At 46.4% G+C, this 16,143-nt stretch overlaps 1 protein-coding gene across 1 annotated transcript; it reads right to left on the reverse strand.

The window, feature by feature from the left end:
• Positions 1–903: 903 nt before the first annotated feature.
• Positions 904–12,390, reverse strand: CD3E (CD3e molecule). Its single transcript, XM_021696448.1, has 9 exons — positions 12,312–12,390; positions 12,089–12,200; positions 9,906–9,926; positions 8,233–8,250; positions 5,206–5,235; positions 4,573–4,788; positions 3,018–3,185; positions 2,447–2,493; positions 904–1,560 (listed from the first exon to the last, which is right to left on the reverse strand). Exons 2-9 carry the CDS (start codon positions 12,135–12,137, stop codon positions 1,504–1,506), a joined length of 606 nt encoding a protein of 201 aa, XP_021552123.1. The 5' UTR covers positions 12,138–12,200; positions 12,312–12,390; the 3' UTR covers positions 904–1,503.
• Between the last annotated feature and the right edge of the window lie 3,753 nt (positions 12,391–16,143).

Consider the following 16,143-nt stretch of genomic DNA (forward strand, 5'->3'; position numbering starts at 1 on the left):
TCACTAGCCCTTAGCTGTTACTGCTTTTCTCACCCTGAGCCATACGTCCCCTTCCTGGAACATGATCAGGTGCACCTGGGACAAGAGCGCCAGCCTGCTGGTCAGCAGCTAGTGAGTGAGCCTCCGGTGTTGTGCACAGAGGGCAAGAAGCACCGACAGGGGCCAACAAACCTGTAGCCGCAAGCCTGAGGCTGAGTGTGCATGGCACGTGGCAGGCTGCTAACCACGAATGGCCTTTTCGTGGTGGCCACACGCATAAATAGCCCTGTGGTCAGCCGGGGAGGTTTCTGGGTGCAGTGAGGGTGAAGGGGGCCTGCTGGGGCTTCTCACAGCTCCGGCCTCCGCTCTGTGCTGGAGGAGCACAGGGAGCCGGGTGGGGGCCAGGCCCTCCTACCGGCCCCCGCAGCCCACATCCGGGCCTGCCAAACCTCAGCCACCTTCTGGCTGCCTCGCAGGGGGCGGGAGGGTGCTGCTCGGCAGCACCTCCTTCTCCACGGCCCCGCCGGGGGCTCAGCCCTGGCTTCCTCTCCCAGCAGCTTGTGGAAATCTGGGCCCCGCCCCGAAGCGTCCAAGCTCCCCATCCGCCGCCCCCACCTGCCTTTGAAGGCTTCTGCTTCTGTGCCTCTGTTTTCTCAACTGACCACTCCACCGGGGACCCATCAGTCACTCTCTGACATCCTTGGTGCTTTTCTCCAAGAGAAGTGAGTCAGAGGACTATTTGTTTACTTCTTTCTCTGTCTCTTTTTTATTTATTCCCTAACACCCTCTCCAAAGACAGCGGCAGCACCTGTTTTGGGGATCATAGTGGGGGGGGGCGGCATTGAGGCAAAGGTAGGGAGGACATGAGGAAACAAGGCAGCCTCTGAGGGCCTCCCAGAAAAGAGGGACAGCAATTCTTTCGGCCAAATACACTTTATTTCTTTCTCTCTCAGCTGTCAGGGAGCCTAGCATATTCATGGAGGGGCCTGCAGGGAAGACCTGGGGTAGGGAGTAACGGGCTGGCTCTGGGCCAGGGTCTGTGCATGGGGCAGGCCCCCTGCTGGAGTTACCCAGTCCATCCCCACAAAGCGTTGCCAAAGAGAGAGCTGGAAGAAAAGAAAGGTAGACAGATGCAATAGTTAGGGATGGGGGCAAGTTCTTCCCAGGAAAGGGGGGAAGGGAAGGGAGCAGGGACATCTCCTGCAGGGTAGGAAGGAACTGGTGATGGTGGGGGTGAATAACAGAAATAAATAGCCTGACCAGAGGGCAGCCCGGGCGTGAGGGCGTGAGGGCGTGAGGAGCTGTGATGTTTCACAAGATAATGAGGCAGAGATAGTCTAGGGCTGAGGGCCAGCAGAGAAGGCAGAATGGAGGGAGCTGGGGACAAGGCTGCAGGGTGTGAGTTCTCCAGCAGGCAGAGGAACAATTCTCTTCTGGAGTCCAGGATTTACCCAGGGTACAGGGAGTAGCAGGCCTTGGAGAAGCCAGAGCTGGGCCTGGAGGAGGCAGCGTCCTCAGGAGCCGTCAGATGCCTCTCTGATTCAGGCCAGAATACAGGTCCTGCTGGCCTTTCCGGATGGGCTGGGGGGCGGGGGGTGAATAGAGAGGTTGTGGTTGGCAGGATGGGAGGAAGTAGTTCCTAACAAAGAAGGGCCCCTGAAGATCTAGCTTTAGTGCCACGGAAAGAACCTTGCACTAGGAACCAGGAGACAGGCTCCAATCCTAACCTGGTGCCCACTGGTAACAGATTTGAACCTGTCACCTTCTGGGAGCCTCAGCCTTCCCATCTCCAAAATGGGAATCTAAAGACCCACCTCTCAGGGCATTTGTCAGGATTAAATGGAGTCACTTACATGGAAGTGAATACCACCTGCTCGCCTGGTGCTCGAGAAATACCTGTGGCCCTTGTTCAGGTGTGATATTCCCGATACTGAACAACTGGTAGGACACGCACACCAAGCAATCGAAACAATCCTGGCGGTTCTCTGCCATGCCAGGCATTACCTCTTCAGTTGTCAAATCGAGAGGCAGTCTAGTGGGGGGAGAGGCTGTGATGTCTGGCAGTGTGTGCGCTGGGAGAGCGGGGCAGGAAGCTGGCGGCTATTTACCAATGAAGTACTTTAATATTTCAACAGCCGATGTGGCTGCACAGTGCATGCAGGTGGAACCTCAGTGCTGAATTTGTCATGTGGGCGTGTGTGGATATGGTATTCCCCATGCTGTATCCCAGCTAGTGAATAAGCCACCGAAAGAGGGTGTCACCTCCCCCCCACCCCCCCACCCCACGCCATGGTTGTAGAAGCCATGCAGCCTTGGAAACAGCCCAGCTCGGCAGAGGCCGGCACAAGGCGGGCTGTCTGGCAAGCCTGAGTGAGGGGCTTCAAAGTGTCTGGCAGGCCGGATGGACAGTCCCACCTGTCCCCTTCTCCCCTAGAAAGCTCCCCTCCCCCACTCCATCCCTTGGTACCTCGTAGTCCGGATTGGGAACAGGTGGTGGCCTCTCCTTGTTTTGTCCTGCAGAGGAGGGAGGGGGAAAGGGTTAGCTCCCACGAGGAGGCCATGAGACCGAGATCCGGGAGGAACGGCAAACCCCTTCTTTTTCTCCTCTAGGCCTCCCTTTCTCCATCTTGGCCAATCTGTCTCCTGTTTCCTTTAATCCCATCCCTAATGACCTCCATACTCTTCGTATCACTTTATGATTTTCCTCAGCTCAAAGTCCTTCCATGTCTCCTTTTCTGTGGGTAAGGGAAGGGAAAAGGCAGGAACGAAGATCCCACAGATTGGAGGGAGGAGGTGTGGAATCTGGTTACTCCAGAATACTCCACAGCCATCCTGTTAATATACTTTTTGTATTTCTCTAGGGCAGGACAGAGAGAAGCAATCTGAGACGTGATACCCTCTGTCCAGATGTTGGCCACACGGGGAATGTTCTATAGAAGCTGTCTTGAGCTGGCTGTGGACTTGCCACCCATCCTGGCCCAGGCTGGACATCCCCCCCCTTGGTGGGACTCTCTTCCAATGTAACTCCATGGTCTTACCCCTAGTCTTGCCGCCGGTACCTCTTGCTCTCATCACAGGCATGGCATTGGCCTTTTTGTTCTTGCTGTAGTAATACACCAGCAGCAGCAAGCCCAGAGTGATGCAGATGTCAACTATGATGATTGCAACCACTGCCATCACATCCACCTCCATGCAGTTCCTACACACTGTGGGGGACAGAGATATGGGGAGGGGAAGAGAAATTACCAAGAAAAGAAGACACAAGGACAGTAGAGACCACCAAGGAACAAATAAAGGCGATTCTCCCTTTACTACTCACATGCTTGCCATGGCCAGAGCCAGACCTTTCAATGTATGTAACAGCAAGCAAAGAGTGAAGGTTATGGGTAGAGGCTCTGGAGTCAGAGAGTCCTGGGTTCAAGTCCCAGCTCCTTTACTCACTAGCTGTGAGAATTGTGAGAAGTGTTTTCAACTCACAAAGTCCCTGTTTCCCCTTGTATAAAATGGGAATAAAACAGGGGTGCCTGGGTGGTTAAGCATCTGCCTTTGGCTCAGGGCATGATCCCGGGGTCCTGCGATCGAGCCTGCTTCCCCCTCTCCCTGCCCTGTGCTTGTGCTCTCTCTCTCTCAAATAAATAAATAAATAAATAAAATCTTTTTTTTTTTTTAAAGATTTTATTTATTTATTTGAGAGAGAGGATGAGAGGAGAGAGAGAGCACATGAGAGGGGGGAGGGTCAGAGGGAGAAGCAGACTCCCCGCCGAGCAGGGAGCCCGACGTGGGACTCGATCCCGGGACTCCAGGATCATGACCTGAGCCGAAGGCAGTCGCTTAACCAACTGAGCCACCCAGGCGCCCGATAAATAAAATCTTTTTTAAAAATGGGAACTAAGGGGCACCTGGGTGGCTCAGATGGTTGAGCACCTGCCTTCTGTTCTGGTCATGATCCCAGGGTCCTGGGATCCAGCCCCGCATCGGGCTCCCTCCTCAGCAGGAAGTCTGATTCTCCCTCTCCCACTCCCCCTGCTTGTGTTCCCTCTCTCGCTGTCTGTCTCTCTGTCAAATAAATAAGTAAAAAATCTTTAAAAAAATAAATAAAAATAAAAAATGGGAACTAAATAGTACTTAACTCATGGTTGTTGAGAGGATTATATGAAAAAAAATCCATGCAAGTGCTTGAAACTAATGTTAGCTATCATTATTATGCCTTAGTTTATGACACTTTATTATAGCAGCTTTGCAAATTCTTCTGAAGAATTGATCTCTGGATAAAGCACCAGATAAACCCCTATCTATGTGCCATAATTCCAGATTCGATATAACGCAAATGACGTGATCCTGTCTCTTGGAAAGTTGTTATTTTAGATCTAAGTGCTGACTGAGCTTTCCCAGATAACCCCATATTGGTGTTTAATCCATATTTCAGAAAACACTGATGCTGTGTGGCCCCTGAGAGTCTCAGGATTGAGTAGAAGAGAAGCACAAAGATACCGGGGGACCGTGAGGTGCGTTAGAAGAAATGATTGAAAATGCGCTCTTGGAATGGCCCTTTCTAAGGTGTCCCATGGTGTCTGCTCTGGGGACCTGTATTACCTCTTGCCTTCAGGTAGAGAGAGTTCTTCTTCGAGGCGTCTCCATAGCAGGCATAATAACCACTGTTCTCCACTTCTGAAAACTCAGCCAGAGATAGCTGCTTTTCATTAGCCTCTGGTATTTTTTCACCATTCATTTCCCATTGTAGATTTTCACCTTCAACTTCCTCAGGGCATGTCAGCACTACCGTGGTTCCAGAGATGGAAACTTTATACCCTGGGAAACGGGAGAGAAGAGAAGAGAAATTGGAGGGAGAAACCATTAAGATTTTGGCAAAGGTAAATTAGGAATAGAAGAACCAACCAGATGCAGAAGGTCACCCGTCATCCAGGTCTTGGATTTTCTCATCAAAGGGGAGCTCTACTGGCTAGAGGGCATGAAAGAGAGGATCTGATGGAGAAGGGGAACTGGAGAACGTTTTGAGCATGACTTCAGAGTTTAGGCATGGACATGGGGGCTTGGGAAGGGGAGGAGGGAAGTAAAGGAAAGCCTAGAAAAGTCCCTTTGGGAATATTTCCAAAACAGGAGTTGGAATGACTTCAGTTCTTGGGGATAATCTCTCCCAACCAATTCCCTCTCCTCTAACCACCCACCTGCATCCTCAAGGCATCCATGAAAGACAGAGAAACTTACCTTTCTCTGGAGGTGAACCTGTTGATTCACCTGAACATGAGAAAAGGAAAGCACTGTAAGAAAATAACCTTGGATTAAGTTTAAATTGTAGACAAAAATTTTCAAGTGGGACTAGACAAGAACCTCCAAAGAAGGCCCATCCTTTAGGGAGCCCCAAGCCTGGAAGGTGAGGTATGCTTGTTGATGCAGCTCAGATGCATCACATTGAGACTATACCAGCATGTGCCCCTAGATCCAGATCCACTGAAGCTCAGAAAGTCTTAAAACCCTAAACCTGAAAAATTCTAGAAGTCTTCAAGCTCAGCCTCCTACATTAGCACGAACTGTATTCTGGATAGACATGAAAGGGTCTTCTCAGAGATAAAGACCTGCACTCATCTTCACAAGATCTTTGAGCCACTGATTCTTGGTCTTACCTATTTTTCCCCATTCAGAAGTTCTCTCTTATAATGAACAGAATCCCTCATAGTAGAGATCAAGCGTCCTTCTCCTTATTTCATACCACTTTTCTTTCATTGCCCTTAAATTATGTAAAGGACTGTACTCATTTTAAAGGAATGGTTCTTCCAATAAAAAGTGGCTTTATGTTGAACCATCTCCTGAATATAATCAACTCTCAATAATTTTTGTTAGAGGGAGGCACTCTTGGTGTGGACAACTGAAATCCGCTAAGATAATTTAGGGGCCCAGGCACATTCCCCACAGCAGGCAATGTTATCCTGGGAGGTGCGGCTGGGGTGCATCCTTGCTTTTTGGAAGACTTGTGGCTGGGACACAGGGCGGCACTAGGTTATGCTCAAGCCTGGATGTGGCAGCTGGAATACAGGAGAGGTGGTGGTGCTCAGAGACAGCCCTCTCCCTGTTGGGGGCTTTTTGCTACAGTATGCTGTTGGGGAAAGAGCACTGGACTGCATCAGCCCTGTGTTTGGATCCCAGATCTGCCTTAGGCTGTGTGCTTGAGGACAAATCATTGAATTTCTCTGAGCCTCAGTTTACTCATCTGGGAAATGGAGATGAAACACCCACCTCACAGGGTATTTGTGAGTATTAAATGGATTGTGCTGGTTAAAATGAATGGTACATAGCGGATGCTTAAAGAAAAATATTAGTTACTTTCTTCCTTTCCTTCTTGGAGTCCTGCTACAATGGAGAACAGAACTGAGTTCTGACCCAGTTGCTCAGGCACCTCTCTGGCTGAGATCATACGGAATGGTAAACAAGTCATTCTCCAGATTTATCTATCTGCTAATAATTGGGGGTTGAGTATAATGATGTAGGTAGTTGATGTTATTTTGACTTAGAAATAATTTTTCAATACTGCTATTTCTTAGCAATGTTAAATAAGCTAGAAATCATAAATAAAACCATTTAAAAGTAAATAGACACTTCACTCTGTGTGGTGTGTTTGTTTGAAAAGAAATGTAAAGAATGTAAAGAAAATTGCTCAGGAGTTTTATCAGCGCAGATTTGGTAGCAGAGCTTAGACATACATGCTCATACAAGGGCCTGGACGTCTGTGCCTAGAAATAGTTAGAATGCTCACAAAGATTTAATACACATCCATCCAGAGACAGTGTTTCATGATGGTTAAGAAAATGAGCATCAGTATCAACTAAATCTGCATTTCTATTTATCTCAGTGTTTGGGCTATTTATTTTCTAAACCTTGGTTTCCTTATCTGTAGAATAGGGAGATTAGAAGAATTAAATGAGAAATTCAGGTAAAATATTTAGGGCAATACCTAGAATACGCATGCTCAATAAACTCTAATGCTTATTATCTAGTCTGCATGTTTCCCATAGAATAATAACTAAAATTCACCCATTGCTTCTATATGTCAGATAATGTTCTAAGTGAATCACTTATTCCATCCTTAAAACAAACTTACAAGCTAGGTATCATTATTATTTCCATTTTATACACGATGATGCTATAGCATAGAAGAGTGAAGTAAATTATTCAGACACTCAACGAATAAGAAGTTGATCCAGGGTTCAAATATGGCACTCTAAGCTTCTTAACCTCACACTACACAGCCTTAACTCCTCTGACTAAAATATTCTTCTTCCTAAAATACAAGGTCATTGGGGCGCCTGAGTGGCTCAGTCGTTAAGTGTCTTCCTTTGGCTCAGGTCATGATCTCAGGGTCCTGGGAACCAGCCCTGCATCGGGCTCCCTGCTCCGCGGGAAGCCTGTTTCTCCCTCTCTCACTCCCTCTGCTTGTGTTCCCTCTCTCCCTGTGTCTCTCTCTGTCAAATAAATAAATAAAATCTAAAAAAAAAAATACAAAGTCATCTTTTATTTTATTACTTTTTTTTTTTTAAAAGAGAGAGAGAGAGTGCATGTGAGCGGGAGGGGCAGAGAGAGAAAGAGAGAGACAGAATCTTAAGCAGGCTCCATGCTCAGCACAAACCCTGATACAGGGCTCGATCTCATGACCCTGAAATCATGACCTGAGCCAAAATCACGAGTCAGACATTTAACTGACTGAACCATCCCAGCGTCCCAAAGCTCATCCTTTAAAACTCAGCTCAAGAATCACCTCTGGGGAAGCTTCCCCACTATCTTCTGTAGAGTTGACCACTACTGTTTTTATAGTTCATTTTAGCTGGTACTTACCCATATCACAGCACACAACACACTGTACTATCAGTTATTTATCTTTTACAGAAAACCATCAGCTTCTTGGAGAAAGGGAATTAGTGATCATTTACTCATTTAAAAAATATTTGCTGGGCACCTACTATGTGCCAGGCACTGGGCCAGGTGAATAAGACGCCATCTGTGCCTTCAAAGAACTTGTGATTTACATAAAAATTCAGTGGTGGCTCCCACCCACACCCACATGTGTATGCTTCCCTGAACGCATGCTCAGGGATACATGTCAGCCACAGACGTAGGCGCATTTCTTACAAATCCTACCGATGGACCATTATATTTTTCCTCTGGTAGTTCTGGTTCTCAGTGTTTATTACTACGATTGTCCTTAATACCATTTTGTTCCACATAGAGTGAAAATCCTCTTACCCGTAGGTTCCTCAGTCTCTGAAAAGGAAATGATAAAGCAACTATTAGCTATACTTCTTTTTTTTTTTAAAGATTTTATTTATTTATTTGAAGAGAGAGACCCAGCGAGAGAGGGAACACAAGCAGGGGGAGTGGGAGAGGGAGAAGCAGGCTTCCTGCCGAGCGGGGAGCCCGATGCGGGGAGCCCGATGCGGGGAGCCCGATGCGGGGCTCGATGCGGGGCTCGATCCCAGGACCCTGGGATCACCACCTGAGCCGAAGGCAGACGCTTAACGACTGAGCCACCCAGGCGCCCCTATTAGCTATACTTCTATCAGCTACTCAGAACAGACCCTGCTCCCCTGGGTCAGGACCTTCTGAAACTAATGTAACATTGTATGTCAACTCAATTCCAAGAAAAAAAGAAAAAGAAAAGGAAAAAAAAGACTGCATCATGGAATTGCATCAGCCTGTCAGCAATGTTTATGACTGGTGAAATAATTATGGACAAGTTTATATTTATCTTTCCACTTCTCTACAGTATTAAAATGTGATTTTCTGGGGCGCCTGGCTGGCTCGGTTGATAGAATGTGCGACTCTTGACCTTGGAGTTGTAAGTTTGAGCCCCACATTGGGTGTGGAGATTTTTTTTAAATCTTAAAAAAATAAAATATAATTTTCTAAATTAAAAAGAAGACAACAATGGATCTTCAAATTCCTCATGACTGTATAGGAAAAGCTGTTTGGGGCCCTACATCCTACATTAACACCTGATGGCAATTTACAAACATGGATCCTAAGTAGTGATTTTGCAATATCAATTACCACATTATACACCTTAAACTTACATTGTGTTATACATTAATTATATCTCAATAAAGCTGGGGAAAAAAGAAGATAGGTATTGCACATAAATCAACGATGAAGAAAAATCAACTCTAACTGGCAGTAGCTTGCAGAAGAGATTAGTTACCCTGAAGCACATGAGTGCTTTCGACATATTCCATCTGTCAATAAGGTAATATTAAAGCATGCTGCAGGGTAAAAAAGAAAAAAAAAAGAAAGGATTCTAAAAACATTGCAAAGGGGGCAGTGTCACAGAATGTAGATGGGCCCAGTGGCCGCCTTAAAACACAAAATGGGTCACTCAGCACAGAGAAGCTGATTGAATAGAAAGCCTTCCAATACAGGGACACTCCTGACTCTGCCACTGTGATCGGGAAGTAAGTCCAGGCCAGGTGTACTCACATTCGTGTGCACACATGAATGCAATGCACACACATTCAGAGTATTTGGACATGTGACTCTAAGGTGCACCCACATGATGCTCCAGAGGCTTATTCACCACATCCCTGTGCATACATTCATACCTTCTACAAAATCCCACACCAAATATGAAATGCAAACAAATGAAAACTTTTGGCACATTCAACTCAACAGTCTCAATTTTTTTCTTTTGAATGGTTAAGACTTGTATTTCCTATGATGTCCATTGCTTTTCCTCTTCTGGGCTGGAACTATCTCTAGACTGACCAGGAAAAGGCAAAGGAGAAGGTGGTAGAAACCTCTTTTATGGGTCTCTGGGGAAGCTCTGTTGGTGGGGGTGGGGGGGGGGGGAGTCTAGAGAAAGCTCCATTCACAAAAACAAAGAATGCCAGGTTGATTTCATAACAAGGAAAGAAAGCATATCTTACCTTCCTGCCCCCAAGCGCCAACTAGAAAATAAAATAATAAAAAAAAAAAGAGTTAGTAAATGTTGTGAGTCCCTGAAATTCCAAGCCGAGAAAGTAATGTGGTCTGGTCTGACCATTTCTGAACATCTAAAGTCTTTCCCAACCACCCCTGGGTCATACTCATTGCTGTACCCCAGGTAAGTGATGTGTATTGCTGGGTATGGACCAGGGGTTCCTAATCAGTTTGGATGAAACAAAGCAAAGAAGCGTCTAGCATTGAACATGAACACTCAGTATTTGACAAACAGGAGGTAGAAAAAGTTCAGGCAACTTTTTGGGCCACTGGAGAAATAGCAAAAGAATTTTGCCACCAAGCCTCCATTTTGAAAATCAGACTGTGGAAGAAAAGCAAGCTCTCGGTTAGGTACAAATGTTGAGAATCTTGTTCTGTCTCTGGCTCTGGCTTGTCTGTTCAGTTTTTCCATTTGTTTTCTGCTTGAGATGGAGATATTTGACACTCCCCTTACTCATCACGTAGAGCCGGTGTGCTGACCAGCCTGGTCACATTTCCAATGGGCTCCTCACTTAGCACTAACTTGGACTCATTATGGATGACCAGTTTCCCTGATGTTGCCTGAAAGTTTTCCGTATACCTGGACCTCTCTTTTACCAACAGCCTCTACATGGAGTGAGACCCCCTCCACCTGCCCACCGCCCATCCATTTCCAGAGCAGATGGGGCACAGTCTCATGATGTCAAATCTTGAGGGGTGCTTGGGACATTGATATCCAGTCTCTCTCTCTCTCTCTCCATCCCCCCTGCCCCCTCCGCCCTGGGAAAACATAGTTGATATTATAAGCCTCTAAGAAAATGCCTGATCCCTCCTTGCAGGAGTCACACCCTGCCCCTTGACAACCTCAAAATGTTTTCCTTGGACCAGTCGCAGATTTAAAAGCCCAAGAGCTTATTAGCAATGCAGAATGGCAATCGCTACTCCAGTCCCGCCGAAGCAGAAGCTGCAGAATACCAGGTGATTTGTGTGAGCCTTCAAGCCTGAGAAACTCTGGGGCGCCTGGGGGGCTCAGTCGTTAAGCGTCTGCCTTCGGCTCAGGTCATGAGCCCAGGGTTCTGGGATCGAGCCCCGCACCCAGCCCCCATCGAGCACCCCATGGAGCCTCCCATGGAGCCCCGCATGGAGCCTGCATCGAGCCCCCATCGAACCCCGCATCTGGCTCCCTGCTCGGCGGGAAGCCTGCTTCTCCCTCTCCCACTCCCCCTGCTTGTGTTCCCTCTCTCGCTGTGTCTCTCTCTGTCAAATAAATAAATAAAATCTTAAAAAAAAAGCCTGAGACCCTCACAGCGAAGCAGGAAGTGGAGACATCATTGCTCTGGCTCTGAGGAGCCCCAGCCTTTTCTAGGCCGCTGAAATAAAGCCATCCAGAGCCATTTTACACCATGTAGCCACTAAGTGCATAGGCCTTGTAGGCAGACAGTCGCGTTCCCCAGGTCTGCTTTTGCACTTACTAGCTGCGTGGCTTTAAACAAGTTATTTACTACCTTTGCGTATCAGTTTCTTTGTCTGTAAAATAGAGGATGTAACGTTTACCTTCCAAAATGGAGGTAGGAATTAAATTAGGTAACACGTGTAAAGAATTTTTTCTTTATACAGTGTCTGGCACTTAAACGGCAACCTTTATTTTATTTTTTTTATCTTATCTCCTTTGGGATGTGGAATTGCTTTTGGTTATTTATCAATTTATATTCTCCCTTGCTTCAAAAAGGACTAAATTAATTGAAAGCTCTTGGTCATCAGCGTGTATTGTCTTGGGGATTAATTTTGAGATTCCTGGCTGGAGGAGGGGTGGAGATTAGTTCTAATCTCTTTCGTGTTCGTTCTTCTTCGAGGCTGGGTAGTTTACTGATGAACCAGCTTTTGTTCTTGGAGGCAGAGAAAGTTCTCTGCTTTCAAAAGCAATGATCCCAAATGCTTTTCTTTGGCTGTTCCCTGAAAATTCTCCCATGCATGGAGCGTATTCTTTCCCACTAGCTTGCAGTCTTAGATCCCTACCTTAATGTAGCACAAAACATTCCTTCCATCTTCTGGTAAATGAGGCTCCTTGGGACCACTGGGCAGCACCAAGGTAGGCTGGGAGCCTTCCCATAGTCTGGAGAAATACCACCCTTTCTCATTTCATCCTACTTACCTGATAAGAGACAGAGTCCCAGAATTCTCCAGAGGTTCCCCGACTGCATCCTTCTCTCACTGGATGGACCCTTATTCTACCTAAGATGGCGGAGGCCGGTGGCTTATTACTTCTGAAAAAGAAACCAGAGGACTTTCCCAAAACCCCTGCTGAAGGTGAGGACCCTGAGGTCATTGTTCCCAATGCCGGGATGAAAAAGGGGACCCGTGAGAGGGAGACTCACCATTTTCCGAAGCAGGCACCTAAGGCTGGGAGGGGAGGCGAGTTTCTGAACCCCACACAGGAAGTGTGGAGGGGCCTCTGGGCCTGTAGGGTTCTACGTCACTTGGAAACGTTGGAGGCAGAGGCAGCCACCTGGGTTGGCTGGGGAGAGATGGGCCCCCTATCTTCCCATAGCACAAGCAACAGGGCTGTGGCAAAACCTGAAGGGAAGATGAGAAATACCTGCAATTTCACTGCGCGGGGCCTTGCACGGTAATAATGCCATGGTTGGGACTCCCTTCTCAAATACCCCGTCCCCCCAAATAAGCTGTGACAAGGAGGGGAGCACTGAATATTTGCTTTTTTTTAAATAAGATTTTATTTTATTTATTTATTTTTAGAGGCTTTATTTATTTATTTGAGAGAGTGAGAGAGCGTGAGAGGGAGAGCATGGCAGGGGAAAGGGGCAGAGGGAGAGGGAGAAGCAGACTCCTCGCTGAGCAGGGAGCCCACCTCTGGGCTCTAAACCAGGACGTCAGATCATGACCTGAGCCGAAAGCAGATGCTTAACCGACTGAACCACCCAGGCACACCCCCCCCTCCTTTTTTAAAGTAAGCTCTACACCCAACATGGGGCTTGGACTCACAACCACAACCCAGAGATCAAGAGTCACATGCTCTACAGACTGAGCCAGTCAGGTGCCCTGAAGTGAATCATTTTTTTCTTTTGTCTTCAGGTCTCCATGGTGAGGAGCAAGTGTAGCTTAGTTTAATAGAACTCTTGCTGTGGGGCACCTGGGTGGCTCAGTTGGTTAAGCGACTGCCTTTGGCTCAGGTCATGATCCCAGGGTCCTGGAATCGAGTCCCACATCAGGCTCCCGGCTCAGCGGGGAGCCTGCTTCTCCCTCTGACTCTCTGCTCTCTCATGCTGTTTCTCTCTCGCTCGCTCTCCAATAAATAAATAAATAAAATCTTAAAAAAAAAAATAGAACTCTTGCTGTGTACTGTGGTGGAAACATTCTGCATCTGGAAACCATGACCTCTAGAAACTCGGAGTCTAGAGTTACGGGGACAGGAAGCACGAATTTCCTGAATAGTTCACTGGGAGTAATGGTAAGCATGGATACTCCTATTTCCAACCTTTAGTTCCTGGATGCATGTGTTCTACCTCTTGGGGACACAGTACCATACGCTAGTTATTGACTTAAAATGTAGAAGCATTGCCCTAGGCCGCAGGGTGTCATCTCTGAGTTGAAAGCTTAGCTATGTCTTCAAAAGGCTTTTCCATTGATCCATCAGCTGGCGCCTTCAGGATGGTGTGGTATATGATAGTACCAGTGGATCCCATGGTCACATGTCCATATGCTTTTTTTATAAAGTGGGTTCCATGGTCCCTAGTGATGCCATGCAAGATCCAATGCCAATGGATCAGACAGTATGTGAACTCTTGGATAGTAGGCTTTGCTGGCAAGAAAGTCAAACCCACACCCAGAATATGTATCAATTCCTACGAAATGAATTAAGCCCTTTCCAGATTTGGTTTGGAGAGGACCCAGTTGTAATTAACTTGCCAAGATGTGGCTGATTGGTTTCCTCTAGGGATGGTCCCAAATTAGAGCCTCAGCACTGGACTGTTTGGGCAGCAACCATAGCTGATCAGCGTTGGTGGGTGGGAGCCCACACTGTTGTGGCCAGATATAGCCTCCACCACACATTTAGAACCTCGTTGTCCCTGTTTGGGGATGGCCAAGGATGGAGGCTAGTTGGCCCTGGCTGGCTTAGTCATTGTCCTCCACTTTGTGTTACAGTGCCTCTTCCATGATGGATGTTCTCTGGTGGGTGTTCTATGACACAAAGACCTTCACGTTTTATGATTCCCATAGGTCCGTATACACACACCTCTTCTCCATACTTCCCTGCCCCCAAGCTTCTAATCTTACTCATTCAAGGCCCCTGACCAATAAATAAGCCATTCACCGCTGTTCATGAATCTCTATATATTTTAACACCAGGCCACTTCTCTTTCCACTGATGTGGATGACCATGTACAGTGCCAGATGTTCTGCTTTGGGGGAGGATTTCCCCTTACTACTGTCTCTCAAGGCCACTTCTGAGTAGGCATTCAGGGCTGCAACAATTGATGTGGGCTTACATCCCCATACGGAGCTGACATCTGCCCTACCCCACTGTTCCTCTTTTAGCTGTTTCCCTTGTGCCATTAGAATTCCACAGTAAAGAGAGTGCCTGAAATCCTCAACCTCTTCACACAATGCTTTTCCCCATACCTCCTATCTTGCAGAAAGCTTGCCTCCTCTTCTCCTTCCCTCCTCAAGACACTTCTTTTCTTGCTCTTTCTCCAAATGCCCTTATCTCCTAGAGGACAATAATCCAAAGTTTGGCTCCTTGTTCTTCATTGTCTCTTCCAGTGCATTCTATTTCCTCTCCTGTACAAACACAAAACCCTTGTGGAGATGCTGTTGGTGTCCTATGCCACGTCCCCTTAGCCCACCTATGACTTCAGCTGCAGCTCTGTGGTCACTTCTGATGCACACTGATGTCCCATCCCGAAAGCCTGTGCAGGCAGGCACAATTCTGAATGGGCAGGAGAGGGTCGGGACTTACTGCCCTCAGAGGCAGCCCTGAACTAATGGGAGAGGAGGTAGTGGATCATGCCCCAGTCTTCTATCAGTTAGAAGATTGATTCATTTCTGAAATACATGGTTCCTCAGGGGGTCTCCTAAGAGACTTGCCCCGCAGGTACCCGGAGTAGTAATTAGCTTACAGAAACACTCTTCATCTGCTGTCTCCTTTCTTGTCTTCCTCTCCCTGCAGCCTCATTTTGACTTGATTGGATCAATTCCGTAATAAACTGCCAGTTCTTAAGTCCTGCCTCTGGCTTTCTCCCCCTCCTCTTTTGAGATTTTGTCAACTTACTTCTCCAGCATTCCTTCACATTCACTAGTGACTTATGCTCCTGGTTTGCACCTTTTCTCTCTGCCCTCAACATTTGAGTAATGCCCAAGGAGCCATCCTTACCACTCTGGCTTTGCACATTATTGACTTCTTTAGCTTCGATGGCCTCTATCTCCACCCCATCTTACATACTCCCCAAGACACACTTTTGAGTTTGTCTTCACCTGGGATTTCTCCACATCTGAAATCTCAAAATTTGAGCTTTTTATTTTTTTCTTTGTACTGTTAGCAAAATATTTCGTTGACTAGAGGTACCGTTATTTATTTGACCAATCCTCTACTGATGGTCATTTAGGTTGTATATACCTTTTATTGTTGTTATTTCAAATAATGCTGCAACAAAATTCATGTACATATATCTCTCAGCAAGTATAACTGTAGGATAGGCTCCAAGAAGAGAGATTGCTGGATCAAAGACTATGTGCAGCTAGATTTTGACAGATATTTTCAAATTGCCCTCCCAAAAAGTGTATGAATGTTATTTTTCATTATATCTTTGTTAATGCTTGGACTTTTTCTCTCTTAAAAATTTTATTTATATTTTAAAAATGAATCTATATTTTAATCTAAATAACACAACAGTTAAATTAGTACTGCCAGGCTTATAATGAAAACCAATAATCTCCTGCCTGCCTCTTCCACCACTTCTTAAACCATTTGGAGTTGATTTTTGTATATGGTGTAAACTAGAAATTCAGTTTCATTTTTTTCCATGTGGTGTTTTTCCAACCTCCATATTTCATCTTTCCTTTCCCCACTCTTTTGACAGGCCACCTGTATTATTATTATTACTATTAATTATTATTATTTTGACATCGGTATTATATACCAGAGTTTTATATATGTAAAGCTAATGGACTATGCATTATTTTGTCAGTTAA

This window comes from Neomonachus schauinslandi, chromosome 11, assembly GCF_002201575.2.
Source record: "Neomonachus schauinslandi chromosome 11, ASM220157v2, whole genome shotgun sequence".
NCBI lineage: Eukaryota > Metazoa > Chordata > Mammalia > Carnivora > Phocidae > Neomonachus > Neomonachus schauinslandi.

What these genes read in the sequence shown, in the direction of transcription:
- CD3E (XM_021696448.1), bottom strand. Translation starts at nt 12,137, where the DNA reads ATGCAGTCGGGGAACCTCTGGAGAATTCTGGGACTCTGTCTCTTATCA. An exon ending in TACCGGCGGCAAGACTAGGG is followed by an intron (nt 2,494 to 3,017) that starts GTAAGACCATGG and finishes CCTCCTCTGCAG; the next exon opens with GACAAAACAAGGAGAGGCCA. An exon ending in TTCCCAATCCGGACTACGAG is followed by an intron (nt 1,561 to 2,446) that starts GTACCAAGGGAT and finishes CCCGCCCCCCAG; the next exon opens with CCCATCCGGAAAGGCCAGCA.